General features: G+C 42.2%; 1 protein-coding gene across 6 annotated transcripts in view; it reads left to right on the forward strand.

Annotated features, from left to right (window-relative positions):
* The window catches only part of LRMDA (leucine rich melanocyte differentiation associated), a 1,351,091-nt gene that overhangs the window by 725,940 nt on the left and 600,035 nt on the right, over window positions 1–25,116 (forward strand). For all 6 annotated transcript variants that reach the window (XM_084845214.1, XM_084845217.1, XM_084845216.1 and 3 more), the window contains one exon: window positions 7,341–7,467. In XM_084845214.1, the coding sequence (XP_084701340.1) occupies window positions 7,341–7,467 (127 nt within the window). The remainder of the gene's footprint in view (window positions 1–7,340; window positions 7,468–25,116) is intronic.

Here is a 25,116-nt window from a genome sequence, read left to right on the forward strand (position 1 = left end):
GGAAGCTGGAGAAGGCTCCAAAAAGCAATTTTGAATCTAGAGTGTTCCTTAGACACAAGACTGGGCTTTTCCATAATAGTATGAACCTTAACTTCCTTTCAGTTGTACTTCACTTGAAAAAATGAGGATGTTTGAAACGCCACTGAGAAATGTCACTACCCTTCTCAAAATGCTTTTACCCTTCAACTGTTTTGCCCAGCCTTTCATGTCTGTCACCATGTATGTGATGAACACCCTTTTTCCTAGTCAAGGAGTTTTGCTGTATTGAAACTTTTTGCTTCCCTCAAAATTACATGGACCTTTTTTTTCCTTGAATGCACATCTAGATTTCCCCCAAAGATGGATGGGAATATTCCCTTTAGTCACAGTATAAAATGTGGAGCTGAGGAGCCATTCTTACATCACATGCAGTGATGTTTCTTTGTCGTTCCCCCTAATTTGTTTTCTATCTTGTTGCCAAAACTCACCTAGGAAATAGATAAAAGGAAAATTGATGCATGTACGTTGCATCTATTTAAATTTGTATCCTGCTTTTGCATGCACAAATTTGTCGTGCATTAATTATTTTAAAAGCTAGATTCTTGAATGGGTAAGTTTAGCCTGAAAAACAGAGTTATCTTACAATGAGACAGCATAATGCAAAAATTAAAATAAGAGAATTGTACACTTTTAAGGGAATAAACACCATCCAGGCACCCACAAATCAGTATGCACACATCACGAAGGCTAATGCAGTATAGCCAAAGCAGAGGACAGGTTTACCCAAAAACAAATAGCTCAATTTGATTCTCATAAGTAAATCAGGCCATAAGCTACAGGGGAAAGAGAAAACCACCCCAGAATCACTAACCAATATGATCTGGGGGAATAATTTAATTGCCACATGTTGGGGAAGATCTTACAAAATGTTACTATATTGTGTGTTAGGCCGTTCTCCGGGTGCTCCTCCCAAGTGAGGTACAGTGGTGGCTACTAAAAAGAGGGCCTTTTTGGTTGTGGCACTCCAGCTGGAGAATACTTTTGCTAGAGAGGCGCAACCGCTGCCTACTTTGTGATCATTTTGGCACTGGGCAAATATCTTTTTAATGTCCCAGACTCAATCTTTTAAAATTTGTTTTAAGTTTTAATTGTTGATTATGAATATTTTTTTTATTAATTTCAGCCTCTGCTGCTTGATTGTTTTGCTGTGTGATTGTTTTATTTTACTGTTGTATTTTAACATTGTATTGATAATGTAAGTCGCCCAGATAAATGTCTTATTGGGTAGCATTGTTGTTGTTGAGTCATTAAGTCGTGTCCAACTCTTCATGACCCCATGGACCATAGCACGCCAGGCCTTCCTGTCCTCCACTCTCTCCTGGAGTGTGCTCAAGTCCATATTCATTGCATCGGTGATGCTATCTAGCCATCTCATCCTCTGCCGTCCCCTTCTCCTTTTGCCTTCAATCTTTCCCAGCATCAGGGTCTTTTCCAGTGACTTTTCTGTTCACATTAGGTGGCCAAAATATTTGAGTTTCAGCTTCAGTATCTGTCCTTCCAATGAGCACTCAGGGTTGATTTCCTTTAGGATTGACTGATTTGACCTCCTTGCAGTCCAGGCGACTCGTAAGAGTCTTCTCCAGCACCACAGTTTGAAAGTATCAATTCTTCAGCGCTCAGCCTTCCTTATAGTCCAGCTCTCACAGCCATACGTTGCTACTGGGAAAACCATAGCTTTGATTATACGAATCTTTGTCGGCAAGGTGATGTCCCTGCTTCTTACTATGCTGTCTAGGTTTGCCATAGCTTTCCTCCCAAGGAGCAAGCGTCTTTTAATTTCATGGCTGCAGTCACCATCTGTGGTGATCTTGGAGCCCAAGAAAATAAAATCTGTCACTGCTTCCATTTCTTCCCCTTCTATATGCCAGGAAGTGATGGGGCCAGATGCCATGATCTTCGTTTTTTCAATGTTGAGTTTCAAACCAGCTTTTGCACTCTCCACTTTCACCCTCAACAAGACGCTCTTTAGATCCTCTTCGCTTTCCGCCATTAGGGTAGTATCGTCTGCATATCGGAGGTTGTTGATAATTCTCCTGGCAATCTTAATTCCGACCTGTGATTCATCCAACCCGGCGTTTCTCATGATGTACTCGGCATATAAATTAAATAAGCAGAGCGAGAATATACAGCCTTGTCGTACTCCTTTCCCAATTTTGAACCACTCGGTTGTTCCATTATCCGGTTCTTACTGTTGCTTCTTGTCCCTCGTACAGGTTTCTCAGGAGATAGGTAAGGTGGTCTGGTACTCCCATCTCTTTAAGAATTTGCCACAGTTTGTTGTGACCCACACAATCAAAGGCTTTAGCGTAGTCAATGAAGCAGAAATAGAAGTTTTTCTGGAATTTTCTTGCTTCCTGCATGATCCAGCGAATGGTGGCGATTTGATCTCTAGTTCCTCTGCCTCTTTGAAATCCAGCTTGTACTTCCAGTAGTTCTCGGTTCACATACTGCTGAAGCCTAGCTTGTAGGATTTTGAGCATAACCTTGCTGGCATGTGAAATGAGCGCAATTGTATGGTAGTTTGAACATTCTTTGGCATTGCCCTCCTTTGAAATTGGAATGTAAACTGACCTTTTCCAGTCTTGTGGCTACTGTTGAGTGTTCCAAATTTGTTGTCATATTGAGTGCAGCACTTTAACAGCATCATCTTTTAGGATTTTAAATAGCTCAGCTGGAATACTGTCATCTCCGCTAGCTTTGTTGTTAATAATGCTTCCTAAGGCCCACTTGACTTCACTCTCTAGTATGTCCGGCTCAAGTACAATGACCGCACTATCATGGCTATCAGGGACATTCAGGTCTTTCCTGTATAGTTCTTCTGTGTATTCTTTCCACCTCTTCTTAATCTCATCTGCTTCTGTTAGGTCCCTGCCTTCTTTGGCCTTTATCATGCCCGTCTTTGCACAAAACGTTCCCTTGAGTTCTCTGATTTTCTTGAAGAGATCTCTAGTCTTTCCCATTCTGTTGTTTTCCTCGATTTCTTTGCATTGTTCATTTAAGAAGGCCTTCTTGTCTCTCCTTGCTATTCTCTGGAACTCTGCATTCAGTTGGGTATATCTTCCCCTTTCTCCCTTGCTTTTCGCTTCCCTTCTTTCCTCAGCTACTTGTAAAGCCTCATCAGACAGCCACTTGGCTTTCTTGCATTTCTTTTTCTTTGGGATGGATTGAGTTGCTGACTCCTGAACAGTGTTACGGACCTCCGTCCATAGTTCCTCAGGCATTCTGTCTATCAGGTCTAATCCCTTAAATCTGTTCGTCACCTCCACTATATATAAGGGATATGATTTAGGTCATACCTGAACGGTTTAGTGGTTTTCCCTACGTTCTTCAATTTAAGCCAAAATTTTGCAACAAGAAGCTCATGATCTGAGCCACAGTCAGCTCCAGGTCTTGTTTTTACTGACCGTATAGAGCTTGTCCATCTTTGGCTGCAAAGTACCAACTTTATAAGTACCAACTACGCCCTTATCTGGACAGAGATAGCCTAGCTACAGTTATCCATGCTCTGATAACTTCTCGTCTGGATTACTGCAATGCGTTATACATGGGGCTGCCTTTGAAAATGGTCTGGAAACTTCAGCTGGTCCAAAATAGGGCAGCAAGATTGTTAACAGGGACTGGCCTGCGAGCTCATATTATGCCAGTACTTTTCTAGCTGCACTGGCTGCCAGTCCATTTCCGGGCCCGATTCAAAGTGCTGGTGTTAACATTCAAAGCCCTTAACGGCTTGGGGCCAGGTTACCTGAAGGATCGCCTCCTCCCATATGTGCCTGCCCGGACCTTAAGATCATCATCAGCGGCCCTTCTCCGTGAGCTCCTGCCAAAGGAAGTGAGGCGGGTGGCTACTAGGAGGAGGGCTTTTTCTGTTGTGGCACCCCGGCTCTGGAATGAGCTCCCTAGTGAGGTTCGCCTGGCATCTACATTGTATTCCTTTCGGCGCCAGGTGAAGACCTTTTTATTTTCCCAGGCATTTTAGCATTTTAGCTTTCTAAATTTTTATCTTTGCTGTTTTAAATCTGTATTTTAAACTCCTGCACTTCTGCTAGGTTTTATTGTGGTTGTATTGTTATATTGTGGTTTTAATGTTCTATATATTTTAAATTGTTTTATTGTGTGTTTGGTTTTAATTTTTGTGAACCGCCCAGAGAGCTTGGGCTATTGGGCGGTATAGAAATAAATAAATAAATAAATAAATGTACATAATCAATCCGATTTCGATATTGACCATCTGGTGATGTCCATGTGTAGAGTTGCTGTCAGGAGCGCCGTAGCGGCCTCTTTCAGTACACTCTAATAGCCAACTCAAGCCACAGATGAAAGGATTCTTTTTAAAGCTTTAATCTTTTTACAACTTAATGACTCTTTCAGATGCTAATCACCAGAGACTAAGCAATGAACAGCGGAGTAGCCTATGCTCCGGATAGGCAGTTGGTCCCTGTTTGAAGGAGAATCACTTGCAGACCCTGAACTTATGGGCTAGGGAGAGATCCTCCCTCTTTCCGTTGGGTCCACAGGAGGCGGCCCTTGCTTGCACGCCAAATGGGCGCTACACTTCTTTTCCGCGCCCTCCATTGCTCGTCACTCTCTGCTTCGAGCGTCTAGCAAGCCCCCCTCCCGCATTCTCTTACTGCCCGGGTCACTATCTATCTCAGGAATGCCGGCAGGAGGAATCTCTGCCAGCTGCTTTGCCTGTGCCTCCTCTACCACAGATTGCTGATCCTCTTCAGAATCAGAACTGCTCTGGAGTTTTATCGGCTCAGTTTCCACCCTGACAGTCGCCTCTTGTGCTGTTGGAAAAGAGTGTTTGCTATGATTAGTGTGTTCTCTTGGCAAAACTCTATTAGCTTTTCTCCTGCTTCATTTTGTACGCCAAGGCCATGCTTGCCTGTTATCCTGGTTATTTCTTGACTTCCTACTTTAGCATTCCAATCCCCTATGATGAAGAGGACATCTTTTTTTGGTAGTTCTAGAAGGTGTTGTAGGTCTTCATAGAACCGATCAACCTCAGCTTCTTTGGCCTCAGTGGTTGGGGCATAGACTTGAATTACTGTGATGTTGAATGGTTTGCCTTGGATTCGTACTGAGATCATTCTATTGTTTTTGAGATTGTACTCCAGTACTGCTTTTCCCACCCTTTTATTGACTATGAGTGCTACTCCATTTCCTCTAAGGGATTCTTGCCCACAGTAGTAGATATAATGGTCACCTGAATTAAATTCGCCCATGCTTGCCCATTTTACTTTGCTGATTTCCAAGATGTCGATGTTCAATCTTACCATCTCATGTTTGACCACCTCCAGCTTACCTTGATTCATTGATCTTACATTCCAGGTTCCTAAACAATATTGTTCTTTACAGCATCAGACTTTCTTTTCACCACCAGACACATCCACAGCTGAGCGTTCTTTTGGCTTTAGCCCAGCCGCTTCACTCTTTCTGGCGCTACTTGGAAATTGCCTCTGCTCTTCCCCAGTAGTATATTGGACACCTTCCGACCTGAGGGGCTCATCTTCCGGCGTCATCTCTTTTAGCCTTGTGATACGTTCCATGGGGTTTTCTAGGCAAGAATACTGGATTGGTTTGTCATTTCCTTCTCCAGTAGACCACATTTTGTCAGAACTCGCCACCATGACCTGTCCGTCTTGGGTGGCCCTGCACGGCATAGCTTATGGCTTCACTGAGTTACGCAAGCCCCTTCGCCACAACAAGGCAGTGATCCATGAAGGGGCATTGGGTGGCATATAATGTTATAAATGCATAAATGAAATTTTCTGTGAATTACATCTCAGATAACTCTGGAAAGAGAATATGTAAGTAAAAATTGGTGATGGTTATTAATGGCTTATGAAATGTTGATTAATGTGTTCTTTTATAACTGAAAAATATTCAAGTAAGGGAGTTTTAAATAAAAAAATCAAATAAATAAGGTCAGGCAAACACTGAAAGAAGAAATGTTTTAGTGGGATCCAACTGCACTGTGCAGTGTTTTGTCTCTACTTAAGAAGATGGTATGCAGAGGAAAATCCTACACAACTGAGGCATTAGAACTTGAATCACAAGTTATCCTTCACAGTTTTAGCCAACACTATCTTGGAAGAAAGTAAAGGTCATTGCTACCACAACTGTTCTGGGGAGTCTGAGAATTTAACACCTCTAATGGAGGGTGTTTTTTTTTTAATTGCTGCGATTTCTAACCTACATTTTAGTGGTTATTTTTTTATATCCATCAGTCCTTGTACCACAGCTGTCTATGACTTAAGTAGCTCTCCCTCCTGTACTGTATTATCTCTTCTGATATGTTATATACTGTATGTGGTGTGCTATCTTGTCTTCTCTCACCTTCCATTTTTCTAGACCGAACAGAACAAGCTTGCTTACCAAGTTTGCTCAAAACTGGTTCTACTTTCAAGTCCTTGTCTTTGAATATGGGTGACCAAAACTGGACACATTATTCTAGTTGTGGCCCCACCACTGACTTATCAATACTCACCTATCCTTGCTAATATTCCTCAGCTAATGCATCAGTCAGATTATTAGCTTATAGCTACTAGCACTGCTCAAATGTTACTTTGAACATGCCACATGCATAGTGAAGGAACGGCCTTGTGTTCATTGCCCCCACTCCCTATGTGCATTTGGCATTTCTGAAAGAGCCTCTGTGGTATTACACAGGCTTTGTTCATGTAACTGGGGACCATTGTATAGGCGAGGACCTTGATCATGCATGCAGAGGCTACATGGGAACCATCTGTATGTGAATGGGCTCATTCAGGCATTATGTAAAATAGTACAGGGGTGAGGCATGGTGGGGCCAGCAGGCACAAGTGGATGTTGTCCTACTTCCCCCCTCTAAAGTAAAGGTTGAATAGTCCATTTTGATCAGCCAGTATCCTGGGATCTTCCCTGCTCTGTAATTTACAGGTCATGAAGACTGGAGTAAAATTATAATGAAGTTATGACTGAGGTATTTGCACAATGAATAGTATAGGAACACCACGCCCACCTCCTTAGGGCAGAACCCATTGCTTAATGAGCTATACAGTATGTCTTGGAAAAGAGATATGGGCTACAAATGTTAACCTTGTCTGTGTAAGCTGTTTCGCTTGAGTTCAAACACTACCACATTCCACAAAAATGCAGAATGAAGAGCATAATTGTAAAAAAAAAAAAAGAATAAGAAAAAAAGAATGATAAATTGGTGCTTGCTCCCACAGACTGATTTTAAGTCCTTTGAATTGAGAATATTGTGCCATAGGTCAATGGAATTTCCTAATCTAAAGTTTTCATTTTATAAAAATCAGGTATTTTGTTCTGCACAAATTAACCAACCTGAAGTTTCTGGATTCTCGGAAAGTAAGCAGAGGTGAACGTGATGAAGCCATTTTGAGGGGCGCCTTTATGAAAGTGGTGAAACCCACAGATACGAAGGTAAGGGACTGAAGGAAGGCTATGAGAATGTTTATGAATCTGTAAAATTGCAGGTCTAGAATCTGTTGATCATTTTGAATAGTAGTCACCTCTAAATGATTTACAGAGCATTGCTTCTGGAGGTTAGATAAATGATACTAGCAGACAAAGATGTTAACATTTCTTAAGTCTGTTGAATTCAGAATTTGCTTTAGTGCTGCACTTTTGATTATGTTGTGCTTAGTCACTTAAGATTGATGCATGTCAGCAGGCATTTGTGGTGTGCTCCAGAAAAGGGATTTTTGATAACATATACTGTAGTAGTTGTTCTGTATAGCAATTAAGACTTCAGGGTTCATATTTATTGTGGGTCTTTTGACTTTATTATGTTTAATCTCCCAAGTAATTCTAATGTGTGGTCATATCCTCTGAAAAATTCTTACATACTATCACAATGTGACATATAGGGTTGGATCTAGAGAAGTGAAAGCGAACATTTGCTAATTCACTGGGGTTTCCCAGCCTTCCTCCCCACTGCAGCTCACTGTATCCCCATCCCTGAGGGTTGGCAGAACCTGTGGAATAGTGTAGGATGGGGTGTTGGGCTGGAGCAGGAGGGGAGAATTGGAAGAATTCATGAGGAGGGAAGTTGCACCTGTCTCCTGATGTAAGGAATCTTTGGATCGAACTCAAGGGGGTACAGATTTCTTCAAGTCGTGTGTGGAAGCTTTGTGAGAGAAGATCCCTGTGGCATGTGCAGAGTTCAATTATACTATGCTGGAGCTGATGTTGGAAGGAGAATCTCTCAAATGGCCAGTTCAGAGTCAGGCTTTCTGGCAAATATTACCCACAAACTGGGAAAATTGTATATTGCTTATTCAGAAAAACTGATTCCCCCCCCCCCACACACACACCACTTATCAGTGCAATACAACACCATTCTGCAGAACTCTGCAGGAATCAGAATCTTTCTTAGAATTGTTAGCTATCTAAAATTCAATTCATGTGTTTTGTTGAGTGACTTTCTACATGCTAGTTTATTTTATAATATATGTGATTTGTATTTTGGATGGTGGTGGTGATTTTCAATTATTGCTTATACCTTTGAGTAATTTTCATTTTTTCTCTGTTTCTATATAATAAAAATTATTCTTATGGTGTTTAAAATGGTTAGTCCCAAATGTAAACTAAGGATGTATTTATTATACTACCTACGCTATACAAATTTAGTTTAGTTTTGGGTTTTTTTGCAAATCTGGAAAGATGTGTTTGGGTGGAGGGGCAAATAATTTGTTTTTGCTTTTTCAATGCTTAACGTGACTTAATGGAATGTCTGGGAGCTGCGAAATGTAAATAAGCAGAAAAGAGTTTTTTCTAAGTTTCTTTTTACAAGAAACCCATTTGATGGCCACATAGATGGACACATGTTGCAAAAGGACTGGGTCAGTGAGGTTTATGTTACAGATACTTCAACACAGTGTAAAGGGGTTACGCTTATAATTCATAAGTGACTTTCTATTTCAGTTCAACAGGTGATTCTTGCCACTGAGGGGTGTTTTTTTATCCTGGCTGGGAAGTATATGGAGAAATTAATTGCTATGATCAATGTATATGGGCCTAATATTGATTCTCCGGTTATGTTACATGATTGTTTGGCTAAAATGGTTGATACCGCTTATGATTATTTGATTGTAGGTGAGGACTTTAACGAGGTCTTAGGTCCTTTGTTGGATAGGAGCACACCTCCCCCTAAGACCCAATCTGTTGTGAGACTGGCACTTCAGGCTTACATGATGGAATACGGTTTAATTGATGCTTGGAGAATTTTACATCCTGCTGACAGAGAGTATACTTCTATTTCATCAGTTCACTGTATTTAGATTAGATTATTCTTTGGTCTCTACATCTTTGGTATGCCAACTAAAAGACGGTAAGATTGACACATTGGTGGTGTCAGGTCACGTTCCAGTATGTTTCGAACTGCAATTTTTTGACACCCCTAGGGCCCCCTGTCTTTGACGCCTTAATGTTTCTCTTCTTCCTGATGAGAAATTTAAAACTCAGATGTTAGCTAACTGAGAGAGTAATACTAATGAGGGTTTGGCGGGTTCATGCGCCATTGAGTCAGAGGCCAGTAAAGCTTTTATAAGGGGCTGAATTATTGCTTATGCTTCTAACCAATTTTTTTTTAAAAAACTCAACAGATTTTTTAAATAAGTTGAAATCTCTTATAACTCAGTTGCCATTTCCCCTACTGCACAACTGTAACAAAAGCTGCAAAATGCTAAGCATGAGTTGAATAATATTCTTTCACAGCAGGTGGAATTTGCTCTGGCTTGTTTACGACAGGCATATTGGGAAAATGGTGAATGTCCTAGTTTGATCTTTGCACATTATCTTAAACAGCATCAACATCAAAATGTCATTTCAGCTATTAAAGATGAGAGTGACAAAGTATATATTTCTCCTATAGGTCGAAGATCACAATTTTAAAACTTTTATTCTGATCTTTACCGCATTGAGAGCAAGATATCAAAGCATGTTATGGAAGCTTTTTTTCTCATATTGATCTTCCATGCTTAGATTCTTCACAACGACAGCTTTTTTTGGCTCCCTTTCATTTGGAGGAAATTATGAATGCAATTATGAATATGAACACTGGGAAATCACCCAGTCCGGATGGATTCCCAACTGAGTGGTATAAAACATTCTCTGGCCTTTTAGCTCCAAAGCTGTACTGCCTCTATAACCATATTTCTGAGGCAGGCTCCCTTTCTTCATCATTAAACGATGTTTATATTACTGTGATACCTAAGCGTGGCAAGGATCATGCCTATTGTGCTATCGACCGATAACATTAATTGATGTAGATATCAAAATATTAACATCAGTTTTGTCTGATAGAATGCAACAAGTTATTGCCACATTGGTTAGACCAGACCAGGTGGGATTTATTAAAAATAAACGGGGCAGATAATCTGAGATTAGTTGTCGATCTAGTTGCTTTAAACTCTGAAAGAACCAATCAGGCGGCCATCATTTCCTTGGATGCAGAAAAGGCCTTTGACAAAATTAATTGGAAATGTATTTTTACTACATCAACTAATTTTGGTTTTCCTATAGAATTTTTGAATTGGGTTAAAATTTTGTACTTGGCTTCAAGGAAAAGAGTAATGACTAATGGTTTATTTTCAGCTTTTTTTTTACTTGGGTGGGGCACCAGACAAGGTTGTCCACTTTCCCCATTGATATTTGACTTATGTGTGTGTGCTATTAGACAAAATAGTAGTATTCATAGATTTGTGCCTTTTGGCTTAAAATTTAAAATGAGCCTTTATGCTGATGATCTTTTGCTGTTTATTTCGAAACTCCAGTTGTTGGTTCCAGCTTTGTTGAAATTGATTAATACTTTCAGTGATTTTTCTGGCTATTCAGTTAATTGGTCAAAGTCAGAAATAATGCCGATTGGAAATAGGATATACTCTAGTGTATTAACCAATTGGCAATTTTGACGGTGCCCAGAGTTTATTACTTATTTGGGAATAATTATCCCTAGAGATATATCTCAAATGATTAAGTTAATTAATAAGTTGATTAATGACATTTCACGAGAGAAATAGATGGGCATCTGTTATAGCTGAGTTTATGGAGCAAGGATAATAAACTTAAGATGAATACTATACCTTGAATTGTTTATGTTATACGTGAGATCCCTTTACTAGCAAATATTTCCCAAAACTTAATGCTTTGTTTCATAAATTATTTTGGGGTTCCTTTCCACCAAGAATATCTTTGAAAAAGATGCAACTTCCAATTAAAGAAGGTAGGTTTGGCTTTCCAGATCTTGCTACATATAATTGGGCTTATTTGCTGACCTGTACTAAATTTTGGTCTTTTCCACTCAGATTTTATTTTCCACCTTGGTCAGTTTTGGAATCTTCCTCTCTGGAGCCTCTCTCCAAATGGATAGCATTAGGTTCTTGGCATATTAAGGCGGAAAGAGCTACTCCCACAATCATGGTGGTTAGAGATGTGTGGTATATAATGTCATGCCAATTACAGTTTGACCCATTTTCCAATGCCAAATTGACTTTATGGGAAAATCCAGTTCTAAGAATAGGAAAGAAAATGTTTCCGTGGCGGACCTGGACAGATAAAATGATCTTTACCCAAGATCAATTATTGGGTGTTGATGATGAGTTTTTGCCATTTTCAACTTTGATTTGCCTGCTACAGCAGAATGGCATTATTTGCAATTGAAACATTTGTTAGTATTTAGATTTGGTCCTCCTGCTTTTTACTGCCTCAGAGTCTCCTGTGCTATTGGAAACACTTATTGAAGCTGACCAGGTATATTGACTAGGGACGGTGCGGGCACCCAATTTAATCCAGGAATCGGGCAGAACTGCCCCTGTCCGCACCCCCAAGCCCCGCTTGCTGAGCCCCTGCCCCTGCTCGCCCCCTGCCTGCACTTGGAGAATGGCCTGCACTCAGCCCAGCGGCTGCGTTGAGCTTTGCAGTTGCCATATTTTGAGAAATAAATTGGTGGTCGCAAAAATACGCATACTTGCACACACACCAAAATGTGCATTTTGCAAATGCACATATTTGCTATGCGGAAATGTGCAGTTTGCGAATGTGCATATTTACGTATGTGCAAAAATGTGCATTTTTAAAAAATGTGGATTTTTGCACACATACCAATGTGCACATGAGAATATGCACATTCGCAAAAATGCACATTTTCATGCATAAAAAAACATGTGCATTTTTGCGAGCGCCATTTTATTTTTCCAAAAATGGCGACCGCAGAGCTCAATGAGGCCACTGGGGTGAGTGTGGGCTGCTTGTCGAGCATGGGAGGGACTTGAGCGTGGACCGGTGAGCGGGGGCAGGGGCTGGGCAGGCGTCCAGAGAATCCAGATGGGGGTGAGTTCACACATCCCTAATATCGACTCATGATTCATGTTTATAAATACTTATTATCAGTGAATAAATATGATACACTGGGTCTACAGCAGGAATGGAACAGGGAATTGGAATGTCCTATTTTGTCTAAGCGATGGACCGCCATTTTGGCATCTGTGTCTGATAGACCCCCAGTCACGTCTTATTCAGTAAAAACTTTTGTTCCAGGCTTACTGGACACCACAACGTCTCTTTAACAACGGTTTGTCAAACTCGGCTAATTGTTGGAGGTGTAATGCAGTTAATGCTTCTTTTATTCATATGTTTTGGAAATGCCCAATAGATGCCTCCTTTTGGGAGGAGGTTATTGTACGAATACATTTTGTATTGGAAAGCTCTTCATATTTACTGATGTACATATTCTCTCAAACTATTTACCTGCTTTTTGGAAGATAACACATGGTCAGTGTAAATGGATTTTTCGCACCCTCTTGGCTGCTAAAGGACTGATACTGCAATACTGGAAGGATAAAAGCTCACTGCCTATAATGCAATGGACTTAACAACACTAGCAATATTTGAAAGAGTGGTATATAGGCGTAACTTGCAAATGGACTTATATTTTGATATCTGGTCTGTTTCTACTGAAATTTATGTGTAATCTATCCTTTCCCCCCTTTTTTTCTCCCTAGAATGTTGTAATATTTGAAACTGAGGACTTTAGGGTGCAATCCTATTGAGACAGGCGGCCGCCTCTGAACGCGGAGGCGACCGCGTATCCAAAGCAGGGCAGGAGAAGCACAGAGGGGATCATTCCCTCCGCGCTTCTCCTGCCCTGCTTTTTCAGCTAGACAGTCGATTTCGGCTGTCTAGCCGTGGGAGCACAGAGTGGGGAGGGAGCCTGCTGTATGACACATAGGTTGTGTTGTACAGGCAGCTACGCTGTCCCCGCCCTGGAATGCCCCCAGCCATGCCCCTTTCTGGCTGCTCTGTGCTCCTCTTGCGAGCGCAGAGGATGGGGCTGTTCCATGCTGCCTCCGAGGTGAGGGTGGGGTGAGGTCGATTCCCAGAAAACGGCATATCGTATGGCCGTCTAGCCGCTGTCTAGCAGCCATAGGATTGCTCCCTCTGAGTATGTTGTTATATTTTCAGTTTTGTTTTGTTTTGTCATGTTTTTGTTTGTTTTGTTTTGTTGAAACTCACAATAAAAATTGATTTAAAAAATACATTACCCACAAACTGGGAAATTGTATATTGCTTACTCAGAAAAATTGATTTCCCCCACAGAGCACTTTTCAGTGCAATACAACACACTTCCGCATAACTTTGTATTCCTGCAGAAATCCAAATGTTTTTTAGAATTATTAGCTATCTAAAACTCAATTCATGTGTTTCATTGAGCGACTTTCTACATGCTGGTTTATTTTATAACATATGTGGTTAATAATTTATTGCAGATTTCCAATCAGCCTAAAGAGCAGTATAGCAGTTATGGAAGTAAACTGTTTTTGAGGGCATAGAAGTGTAGCTAGATAGATCCGTTATCGCCTGCATGTTTGCAGCAGAAAGCAAATTAATTCAGAGCTATTCATTTTATAACTATTAAAGTTTTAACAATTTTTATTTGGGGATTGGTTTGACACATTGTTTACTAGTGCCTTTAGCTATTTTGGCTCTTACAATGCAGGCTGTAATACATGAAATTGTTTGCTTTGAAGCTCTTATGAAAGGGTTCTTCCTTTGCTAAGTCCTGTAAAATGCAACAGTTGAACACATAAGGGATGTTATGTTTTGTTTCTGTGATCAAATCAAATTCAAATCCACAATTTATAAATACCTCTATATTCCTGGATTTTACTCTAAGACTGCCAACAGTTATATTCTTCGAAACAGGCATGCATGTTGGCCCAGTCAAGGAATGAAGAAGTGGGCTTTTGCTGAACTATGTCTAGTTTATTTGTCTGCAGTTTTTGTATTGTTCTTTTTTTACATCTGTTTTTCTTAAGTAAGGTTTTCCAATTCACAAAGATAGTATCAAGCCTTGGTCGTTTCTTCTAGTAATACAGTTCCATGTCCCAAACTGTATAGTAATTTTTGAATTACTTATCTGTTTAATCTTATTATGTAACATATACTTATTTCCGCAGTCCTTTTAGCACAAGGTACAAATTTAACATTCTGATAAACCTTTCTAAAATTGCTTGCTACAGAATTGCTACATCTTACCTAGCATAACATATTCCCTTTAGTAAACATTTTGGACATCGTGAGCATATGCCTCCTGGTGTGCAATAGAATTATTATCATTATACCTTACTATATGTTATCCATATATTGGTTTATCCTAAGGAACTGTGGAGTGGGCTGAATTTATTAAAATGAATTTCATGCACAAAAACTGTATGTATAAATCCTCACGCATACTCGATAAACTGTTTACACAGTCAAGTTTTTAACTGTGAGAGCATCTACTGCAGATATGGCTTTTGGGTGGCATGACCAATGAATGTCTGCTGAGCCAGTCACCTGCCACAGGTTATACACTCTTCTGGTGATGCTATGCCAGACTCTATGTATCAAAATCTGCCTTTACCAAGCTCTTTTCTGTCCCTTGTTTCTAAGCTACATAAGTCCCAAATATCTTTTTTTCTGTAAACAAGACCCTGCCTTCCTGAGTATGCTCTCTGGCTATCCAGCACCACCTGGACAGCTCAAGACAGCATAATTCAGCATGGCCTGCTTCTCTCTAATTCTATATATGTAACCTGCTCAGCATCCTAGCTCAAGATGTGAATAGAAATGTTATCTAGCTTTCTGAGCATCCTATCTTAGGAGCCAGGCCATGTCCATGTTCAGCATAACATTTGCATTTTCAGTGCCTCCCCGCCACACAATGTTTTGTTTTCTGCTTCTTCCCTTCCATGGACACAGAAGTATTCCTTTGGGTAGGCAGTGTGGCCTACTGAGGTTGTAAACCTGTGTTTGAGCTGTATCACTTCAGTCTCATGAGGGCTTACATGAGCAAATGCTCCTCTACACACAGAAAGTCCCTACATGTTAAAAATTAGGTCAGGGGGAGGGGTTTTAGCTCAGTCTTCTCTGTATAGCATACTAGTTTTCCATGTGCAGGGAATTTTTTTTTGTATGGAGGAGTATTCAGTCATGTGAGACACAGACTGACCAACTCTTATCTATATTTCAGATTTAGTTAAGCATAGTAAGGTTCATAGGTGGAGCTTAAATCACCATATATCTGCTATGTAACAACAAAGTGCTGTCTTTTTAATGCATTTGTGTCTTATGATTTTGTTACATTTGGGTTAACATAAGATGACTGCTGATGACTGGCAGTTTGCACACATAGGCTTGGAGGATGTGCATAAATTGAGAGTATCAACAAGGTATTCTGCACATTGCCTAGTCAATAAGGATAGTCATCCATCAATGATTAGCAGGAAATATGACTTAATCAGACATTTCTTCATTCCCTGATTAATACGTATAGCCTCTATGTCAGGTTCTTGCATTTCTCAGGCAATATGTATAGTCTCCATGCAGAGAATACATACATTCACCAGTTAAGGTGCAGTTAATTCGCACCTTAGTGGACACTGCCCCATTGTCCACTTTCTCCAGCATCACTTGGAAGCTGTATGTGGCTGCAGAGATGGGACAGTAGAACCTACTCCTTTGACTTGGCAGAATGACCAGCTGCTGTTTGGCTTCTCCCTAGGGATGGCAGAGAATTCTGCCATGGATCTTGGTGAGGCCGAATGCCAGTGCATTCGGCCCTCTGAAATCTGTGGTGGAACGGCCTGCCACCCTCCCGCCCCCCCGTGGATCACCCCCAGGACGAGACTTACCTGGGGCGGATCTTCTGGGCGGCGGCGGCGGCAGCTGGTCTTCTGACCAGCTGCCGCCACCGCCATTTGCAGTCTTGTCAGGTTTTTTTTTTTTTTTTTACAAGACGTGATAGGCTACATAAAGACTTACATAGCCTATCACGTCTGGCTTAAAAAAACACACAAAAAACGCATACGCAAACGCATTTGCATTCCTTATTTTTGGCCGTCTTAGTCTACGTAAATATTTACGTAGACTAAGACGGCGAAAATAAGGAATGCAAATGGCGGCGGCCATAGCCGCCACCATTTGCGTATGCGCATTTTTTTTTTTTTAAGCCAGACGTGATAGACTATGTAAGTCTTTACGTAGCCTATCATGGCTGACTACAGGGACGCAAACAGTGGTGGCTATGGCCGCCGCCATTTGCGTCCCTGCTAGCCAGTGGCCGGATGTCCGGCTGCTGGCGGAGCCGGCTGGCGGCTCCACGGAATCCCCGCAGAGTGGAGCCGGCCGGCCAGGATTCCAGGGGGAGGGATGGAGTGCCTCCCCCCCCCCAGCGGAACCTGGCGGAGCCAGGTAAGGGGAGTTTCGTACATCCCTACTTCTCCCCTCTCTAAACTGTTTTCATTCAACCTCTCTAAACTGTTTTTGGTCATCATAAGAACTGTGTAATTTTAAGTACTACTTCCCAAGTTTGCATATTTTCCCATTTCCTCCACTTCCCTTTTTTCCTTTTGTGTTGTGTCTTTTAGATTGTAAGCCTGCAGGCAGGGACTGTCTTCTTTTTAATCTGTGTATAGCACCTAGTACATTTTAGGTAGTTTATATAGTAGTAGTAGTAGTGATGCTGCTGCTGCTGATTGGGCAGTGCACAAAGTCCTCTGTTCATGCTGTCAGCATGTGCACATTCTCTGTGCTTTCATGTGATGGTGCAAAGTGGCTGGTGTTCGTGCACATTCCCCACTGAACTCACATTAACCGTGTCTATATAACTGTGTGTGCTTGTGTGTATATACACCCATGCTATGAGATGTGATGCACATTACATACACCAAGGGGAAAACAATGTTGTTGACAATATTTGTTGGTGTGACATAGAATTACTTCCCTTTGAACTGTACTGCTGCTGATAGACCAATTTTTAAAGAGTGAAATCTAAATTTCAGGTTAACTTTCTTCCATAGTGAGAACCTGGAGATAAATAACTTATTCAGCAGAAGAAAAGAATGGACAATAGGGTGGGGCGGGAGTTAGATGAGAATTGCATTAATGTGATGCTTGACATAAACATCCTTAGAGAGCAAGTTACCCTTCTGAAAAATAACACATGGAATGAGACTCAAGGCAGGATATTTTCATCCAACTAGCTTATGTTTACTCAAATGCAAAAGTAGCTAGCAATCACCCATCTTCGTGAAATCATAAATATTTAATTTTGTCTAACTCCCTGCCTTCTTGTAGTTTTCATTTTTCTTAACAGAATGCTGCTTTCTTCTGCTTTGCTTCATTTCATCTTTTGTTGCTTAAAGTCTGTTTGTGATGGGATTGTCGTTACAGGGAAGATACAGTCATTCATTAGAAAACAGCTTAACATTGCAATGCTCTGTTCTGTCTCGCCATGTAAAAGCAAGCTGAACTTCATTACCCAGTGATGTTTATATTTAGAGATGTCAAAATATTGAACATAGTCTCATGCTTGATTTTAAAAAATAAAAATCTTGTAAGCCTGGCTGGGCAAGGGGCATGGTGCCAGACAAGGAAGTTTCATTTAATGACCAAACCATGACCTCATTTTGCTGGCATAAGTGTAGATCAAAGTGGAAGATGCCAGTCCAGTGCAAAGCGTGTTGTTGGGCTTGACAGCTCTTCACATCAGAATGACAGCTCAAGAATACGACAGCCAAAATTGCTTAATTATGTCCCAGCCTTGTAATTATTCATCCCTACTCCTGCAAAAAGCACAGTTGTCATTTCTTTGACATAATTATGTAGAGCTGTGCCCTTATTCTTTTCAAAGCTTGTACAGTAGTACTGGAAGGACTTGGATGTTCAGCAAGGAATGGGGGCAGCATGGAGATGGAGGAAAGAGAGAAAACATCCATTTTGGTGTATTTTTTATGTTTTCAATGGCATTCTTTCCCTGGCCCCCTTTTGAGGAAGCTTAATTTAATAACCCAAACATGACCTCATTTTGCTGGTGTAACAAGGGGGTACTTTGGGTGTTTTACATATTCAGCAAATGCCCACCTCAGTGGTTCTTGGACAATATAGAAAAACGCTATTTAATTTCAAATGTTATATCACTGGTCAGGACTGTAGAAGATTGACTGCATTATCTGTTGCTCTACCTTTCTATTGAGTCATAAGAACTGAATAATGGGAACATATATTTAACTCCGCATATTTTCAGAAAAGACCACTGGTTAGTACCAAGAGACAGTAGTTGTTTTGTTTGCTAATAAAGATGAGGATATACAGTAGTTAAGAAAGTTGCTTCCACTGCCTGTGCACAGGAAACATCTGAAAAATATATACCAGTATATTTATTTTGATGCATGTAGGGATGGCGGAGAATTTCTCCACGAATATCGGGGAGGCTGAATGCCAATGCATTCGGCCCCCCGAAATTGGTGGTGAAATTCTCCGCCCCCCCCCACGATGGGACTTACCTCCTTCGAATGTCCCTCTTGGCAGCGGGTCCCGGCGGTGTTTCAGCGGCGTTTCGGCGGGGGCAGGGGCGGCGGCCGGTCTTCCGACCGGCTGCCGCCGCCGCCATTACAAAGTAAATGTAAAAAAAGCCACACACACACACGTGATAGGCTACGTAACGATTTACGTAGCCTATCATGGCTAGATTTCCAAAGTCAGCCGTGATAGGCTACGTAAATCGTTACGTAGCCTATCACGTGTGTGTGTGTTTTTTTTTACATTTACTTTTTTATTTCGCAGCCGGGGAGACGGGGCGCTCCTCCCCGGCCTGAATTTCGGTGGCGAGGGATGGGGCGCCTTCCCCCCGGCCTGAATTTCGGCCGGGCGGGGCGCCTCCCCCCCCGGCCTGAACTTCGGGGGGAGAACCGAAGCGCCTCCCCCCCACCGTGAAGCAAGCTGCGGGACCAGGTAAGGGACTTTCGTCCATCCTTCGATGCATGATATTCGTTACACCTGCTGAGGTATATTTTGAACTGTTGATAACCTATTGTGTGTTTTGTTTAATTGTCCTCTTGGTTTTCAAATCATTGAAGGACAGGATCATCCATAGTTAACCAGCATACAGTAATGATCCTTGGGATGAGAATTGGGGTTGGAATCATGTCTCTATTTTCATCTGTAAAATGCTGGATTGTAGTGAAGAAGAAATGGGAAACATAGTGAGTATTATTTATTTTTTATTTACTGAAGTTTTTATTCTGCTTGTCAAACAATTATGGTCTTCCAAAGTGGCCCACATCCATCAAAGTGAGAGAGAGACCCTGCCATCAAGCTACAAACTAAAAAGACAACACACACACTGGAAGGAGAGTGGAGGGAAAAGGAAGAGGAGGGAGAGCAGTTTTCAAGGGCAGAACAAGGTGGTGAGCTATAAGCAGGCATTTAAAGGCACTTTGGACCAGGTTGATCTTCCCTTGCTGGTGTTCCTGCCTGAGTAGCATTTGGTGGCCAATGGACGGGGCCAGAGTCTTTCCCCCCCTTGCCTTAGTCCCAGGGCTACTGTCAGCTGGAGCCGAGTGTTCTTCTGGGAGGGAAGGGATGTGAGCTCCTTGCAATCGCTCCTTGTCTGGCCAATGGATGGGCCGGTTGGTCTCCCCCTTGGCTTGATGTTATTCCAGGGAAGTAGGGGGTGCAATCTCCCAGTGGCCCTAGGTCCTCTGGGTGATAGCAAAAGCCAGGGTGTGCTTCCCTTCTGCTCTTCAGCCCAGCTGGGATTTGGGGATAGGTTTGGCCTCTGGGCAGATTGAAAGAGATGCAAGGTTTGCAAACTCAGAAGGTAAGAGACATTCCCTTCTTTTACAGACAAAACTCTTACTTTACCATTCTACATTATTAATCATTTAAACTGCCTCGTACACTCATGCACACAGTGATGTGCCGATGGAAACTAAAGAGCATATTTACGTATACTAGGGGTAACGTGGTTGACTCCTCCTCGGGGTTTTCTTCCACAATGATCTAGTGAATTATTAAAACTGTCCATCCAAAGGATTAGCAGTATTTATCTGCTGCTTCTCTTTGAATAAATCCTGAGGTGGTTTATTTGTGGGTTAGGTTAACACACAAGGAAGCCCAAGTGAATATAAAAAAGTGCTCTTCTTGTCTTGGCTGCAGATTTTGTTGCTTGTGCTGGTATGGGCTATACTACCAAAGAATTGTTTATATTTTATAGATTTCAAATATCTGACTACAGAAAACAAATATCTGTAAGCTAGAAACAAAAGGTATGAGAAGTCACATGAAAAGATCTCTGTGAAATGGACAACCCCCCCCCCCCCCCGGAATTCAGGAACTTATTCTGGAAAACAATTACCACCATTTCCACCTCCTCCTTTTATTTCACAGGAATAATCCCCAAAAGGGGGTGGTGCAGAGGTGGGATATGAAGGAGAATGTCACACTTTACTTGGAATTCCCTGCGTTTTATTACTTTTAAATCTAGCTGATTCATCTGGGGCACTGTAGTAAAAAAAAAATGTGTTAAACAGAAGGGCCCTTTCCAGTAAGCAGCAAATCAGTTTGTAGGCTTGAGAACATTAAAAGAAAATTTAATATACAGTTCTGAACGTTAAGATAAATATATACATTTCCCCAGCTCTTTATGTCCTTCGTTACTGATATACATCTTGAAAGTTTGACATCTGAGTATGAGCCTTCTGGGTTTTATCTGTGCCACTTAAGTGAGCTATCAAGAACACTTAAAGCAAAACTGGTATACAAAAGGAAAAAAGAGCAGCTGGTATCCCTCCTGGATTTTCAGTCTTTCCAACTAGTGTCAGCCGTACAGCCAGTACTGTGATAGAAGCATGACGGGGGAGAATGGTGCTGAGGATGAGCTAGCACAATGGCAGCCCACAAGTGAGGCTGCTGTACCTTACATGCCTGTGTACCCAGAAGTGTCTGGGTGTCAGGCTGGCTCCGATGAATTTGTGTGTTGGGCAAAGGGAGCAGTAAAAACAGGCTGTGGTCCACATGAGCAGGTCTCTTAGATGATATGTCCAGTGAACAAGTCCAACCTGGAAGCTTTTATAGATGCTGGGGAGTATCTCCTCACTTGCTCTGGCCTACTGGCATAAAGTGGCTTCTTAGACTAGGGTGGTTTTTCTCCTTGCAGTTCCCTCCTTTGATCAGAGCTGGATAGTGGCATACACAGCCTGACATCCTTCATGTCACCAGTCCAAGAACCACTGTGAGTTGACACATGCATCAGTTGCATGGGCAAGAAATATAACATATTAAGGGCACAGTCCTATGCATGTTTAGACAGAAAAAAGTCCTACAATTTTCAGCGTACCCCAGCCAGCCTGTCTAGGGTTTTTCTGTCTAAATCCGCATAGGATTGTTCCCTAAATGTCCTTTGGGTTAAGGCATAAGAGGGTGTTACCGAATCTTTATTTTGTCCCTATAAAAAGTATATCCTGTGCGATTGTGACATTCCAGGACAGAGACGTCTGTTAATGTATATAACAGCAGGCTGCCACCATTTAAGGTACTTTAATCAGCTACTATTTTACCCTCAGGAATACATGAATAGATTATTGTTACGGAGGGAGCAATCCTATGGCCGCTAGCCAGTGGCTAGACAGCCATATATGTTGGTTTCCGGGAACCTTCGGGAAACCGCATGGAGCAGCAAAAATGGGGTGTTCCTGGGGCCTTCTGGGGCAGGGAAGGCGGAAATGCTGGTACAACACACCCAAATTGTTGTCCGGCAGCCGCTTCCCTGGCTCTGCCTTCCCGCAGCTAGACAGCTGAAATTGGCTGTCTAGCCGCGAATGCAGGGCGTCTGAAGTGCAGAGGGGTTCTCCTGCCCTGCATTGGATAGGCAGTCTCCTCCGAGTTCGGAGGCGGCCGTCTACCCCAGTAGGATTGCGCCCTTAGAATCTCAGGTTTACACTATGTAACTGACTTTTGTTGTTCAGTTGTTAAGTCGTGTCCGACTCTTCATGACCCCATGGACCATAGCATGCCAGGCCTTCCTGTCCTCCACTCTCTCCCGGAGTGTGCTCAAGTCCATATTCATTGCATCGGTGATGCGATCTAGCCATCTCATCCTCTGCCGTCCCCTTCTCCTTTTGCCTTCAATCTTTCCCAGCATCAGGGTCTTTTCCAGTGACTTTTCTGTTCACATTAGGTGGCCAAAATATTTGAGCTTCAGCTTCAGTATCTGTCCTTCCAATGAGCACTCAGGGTTGATTTCCTTTAGGATTGACTGATTTGACCTCCTTGCAGTCCAGGCGACTCGTAAGAGTCTTCTCCAGCACCACAGTTTGAAAGTATCAATTCTTCGGCACTCAGCCTTCCTTATAGTCCAGCTCTCACAGCCTTACGTTGCTACTGGGAAAACCATAGCTTTGATTATACGAATCTTTGTCGGCAAGGTGATGTCCCTGCTTCTTACTATGCTGCCTAGGTTTGCCATAGCTTTCCTCCCAAGGAGCAAGCGTCTTTTAATTTCATGGCTACAGTCACCATCTGTGGTGATCTTGGAGCCCAAGAAAATAAAATCTGTCACTGCTTCCATTTCTTCCCCTTCTATATGCCAGGAAGTGATGGGGCCAGATGCCATGATCTTCGTTTTTTCAATGTTGAGTTTCAAACCAGCTTTTGCACTCTCCACTTTCACCCTCAACATGAGGCTCTTTAGATCCTCTTTGCTTTCTGCCATTAGGGTGGTATCATCTGCGTATCTGAGATGGTTGATAATTCTCCTGGCAATCTTAATTCCGACCTGTGATTCATCCAACCTGGCGTTTCTCATGATGTACTCTGCATATAAGTTAAATAAGCAGGGCAACAATATACAGCCTTGTCGTACTCCTTTCCCAATTTGGAACCAATCGGTTGTTCCATGTCCGGTTCTTACTGTTGCTTCTTGTCCCTCGTACAGGTTTCTCAGGAGACAGATAAGGTGGTCTGGTACTCCCATCTCTTTCAGAATTTGCCACAGTTTGTTGCGACCCACACAATCAAAGGCTTTAGTGTAGTCAATGAAGCAGAAATAGACGTTTTTCTGGAATTCTCTTGCTTTCTCCATGATGCAGCGAATGTTGGCGATTTGATCTCTAGTTCCTCTGCCTCTTTGAAATCCAGCTTGTACTTCCGGTAGTTCTCGGTTCACATACTCATGAAGCCTAGCTTGTAGGATTTTGAGCATCACCTTGCTGGCATGTGAAATGAGCGCATAATTGTACGGTAGTTTGAACACTCTTTGGCATTGCCCTTCTTTGGAATTGGAATGTAAACTGACCTTTTCCAGTCTTGTGGCCACTGTTGGGTGTTCCAAATTTGTTGTCATATTGAGTGCAGCACTTTAACAGCATCATGTTTTAGGATTTTAAATAGCTCAGCAGGAATACTGTCACCTCCGCTAGCTTTGTTGTTAGTAATGCTTCCTAAGGCCCACTTGACTTCACTCTCGAGGATGTCCGGCTCAAGTTCAGTGACCGCACTATCATGGCTATCAGGGACATTAAGATCTTTCCTGTATAGTTCTTCTGTGTATTCTTTCCACCTTGCTTCTTTCTCCCTTGCTTTTCGCTTCCCTTCTTTTGTCAGCTACTTGTAAAGCCTCATCAGACAGCCACTTGGCTTTCTTGCATTTCTTTTTCTTTGGGATGGATTTCGTTGCTGCCTCCTGAACAATGTTACGGACCTCCGTCCATAGTTCCTCAGGCACTCTGTCTATCAGGTCTTATCCCTTAAATCTATTCCTCACCTCCAGTGTATATTCATAAGGGATATGATTTAGGTCATACCTGAATAGTTTAGTGGTTTTTCCCATTAAATTAGATAGTTTAGAGAATGGAAATGTAGGGACTGCATACTTTTGAACCACACTGGAATGGCAAAAAAATGTATTCACAAAGTGGCTCACAGTATATAAAAGCCATACAAATATGTTAAAAACCTAATGGAACCAGAATCATTCTCAGCAGAGTTTCGCTGGCACTGGAGGAATGGGATGATTCAGCAATTTTTTCCTATACTCACTTCTCCATGCAGTCCCTAGCATCACTTCAGTGCCCTGTCCTCTTTTTCCAGCTGGAAGCCTTCACTGGATTCCAGTTCCCTACACTAGTTCCCTACAACTTTCCATTTGCAGCCGTGCAAGTTTGGACCAATCCAATAAAAATCCAATAAAAACAAATAACAGTAATCTTGGGTTTATAGGATAGTCAAAATCCAGGCAAAAGTCAGAACACAGGCAGGCAACCAGGATCAGGCAACAGCAGGAGTGGTCAAGGTAACAGGCAAGAGGTCAAACAGACTAAATCAATCAGGTACGTTACTGAGGTCAGAACAGGGCCAAGAAACAGTCCAGGCTCAGTTGCACAGAGCATCCATCGCAAGGCAAGGCACAAGAAAGCAGATGCTGGAAATAGCCACAGCCTTATTTCCAGCAGCTCTCAAGTTACCAGTGAGAGCCGATGTAGCCAAAGCTACCAGAACCCCACCCACTGCTCAGCTGCTTCCTGTTAGAGGCTTGTCAGGTGTCCTCCTCATGAGGAGGGCCTGACTCATGAGTAGTCCTCTTCAGCACGTGAGCAGTCCTCTGCCTGGCCACCATCCTATCACGGACGTTCAGGTGCCGGCATTCTTGGGGGCTGTGGGCGGCTCAGCATCTTCCTCCACCTGAGAAGCTGAATTCTCTACCATTCGAGGAGGCAGAGTCAAGGGCATCAGCCCTGAGGGTCCTGGACTGTC

Source organism: Heloderma suspectum, chromosome 3 (genome assembly GCF_057233095.1).
Source record: "Heloderma suspectum isolate Gila_16-S chromosome 3, 16-S_ref, whole genome shotgun sequence".
In the NCBI taxonomy this organism is placed as follows: domain Eukaryota; kingdom Metazoa; phylum Chordata; class Lepidosauria; order Squamata; family Helodermatidae; genus Heloderma; species Heloderma suspectum.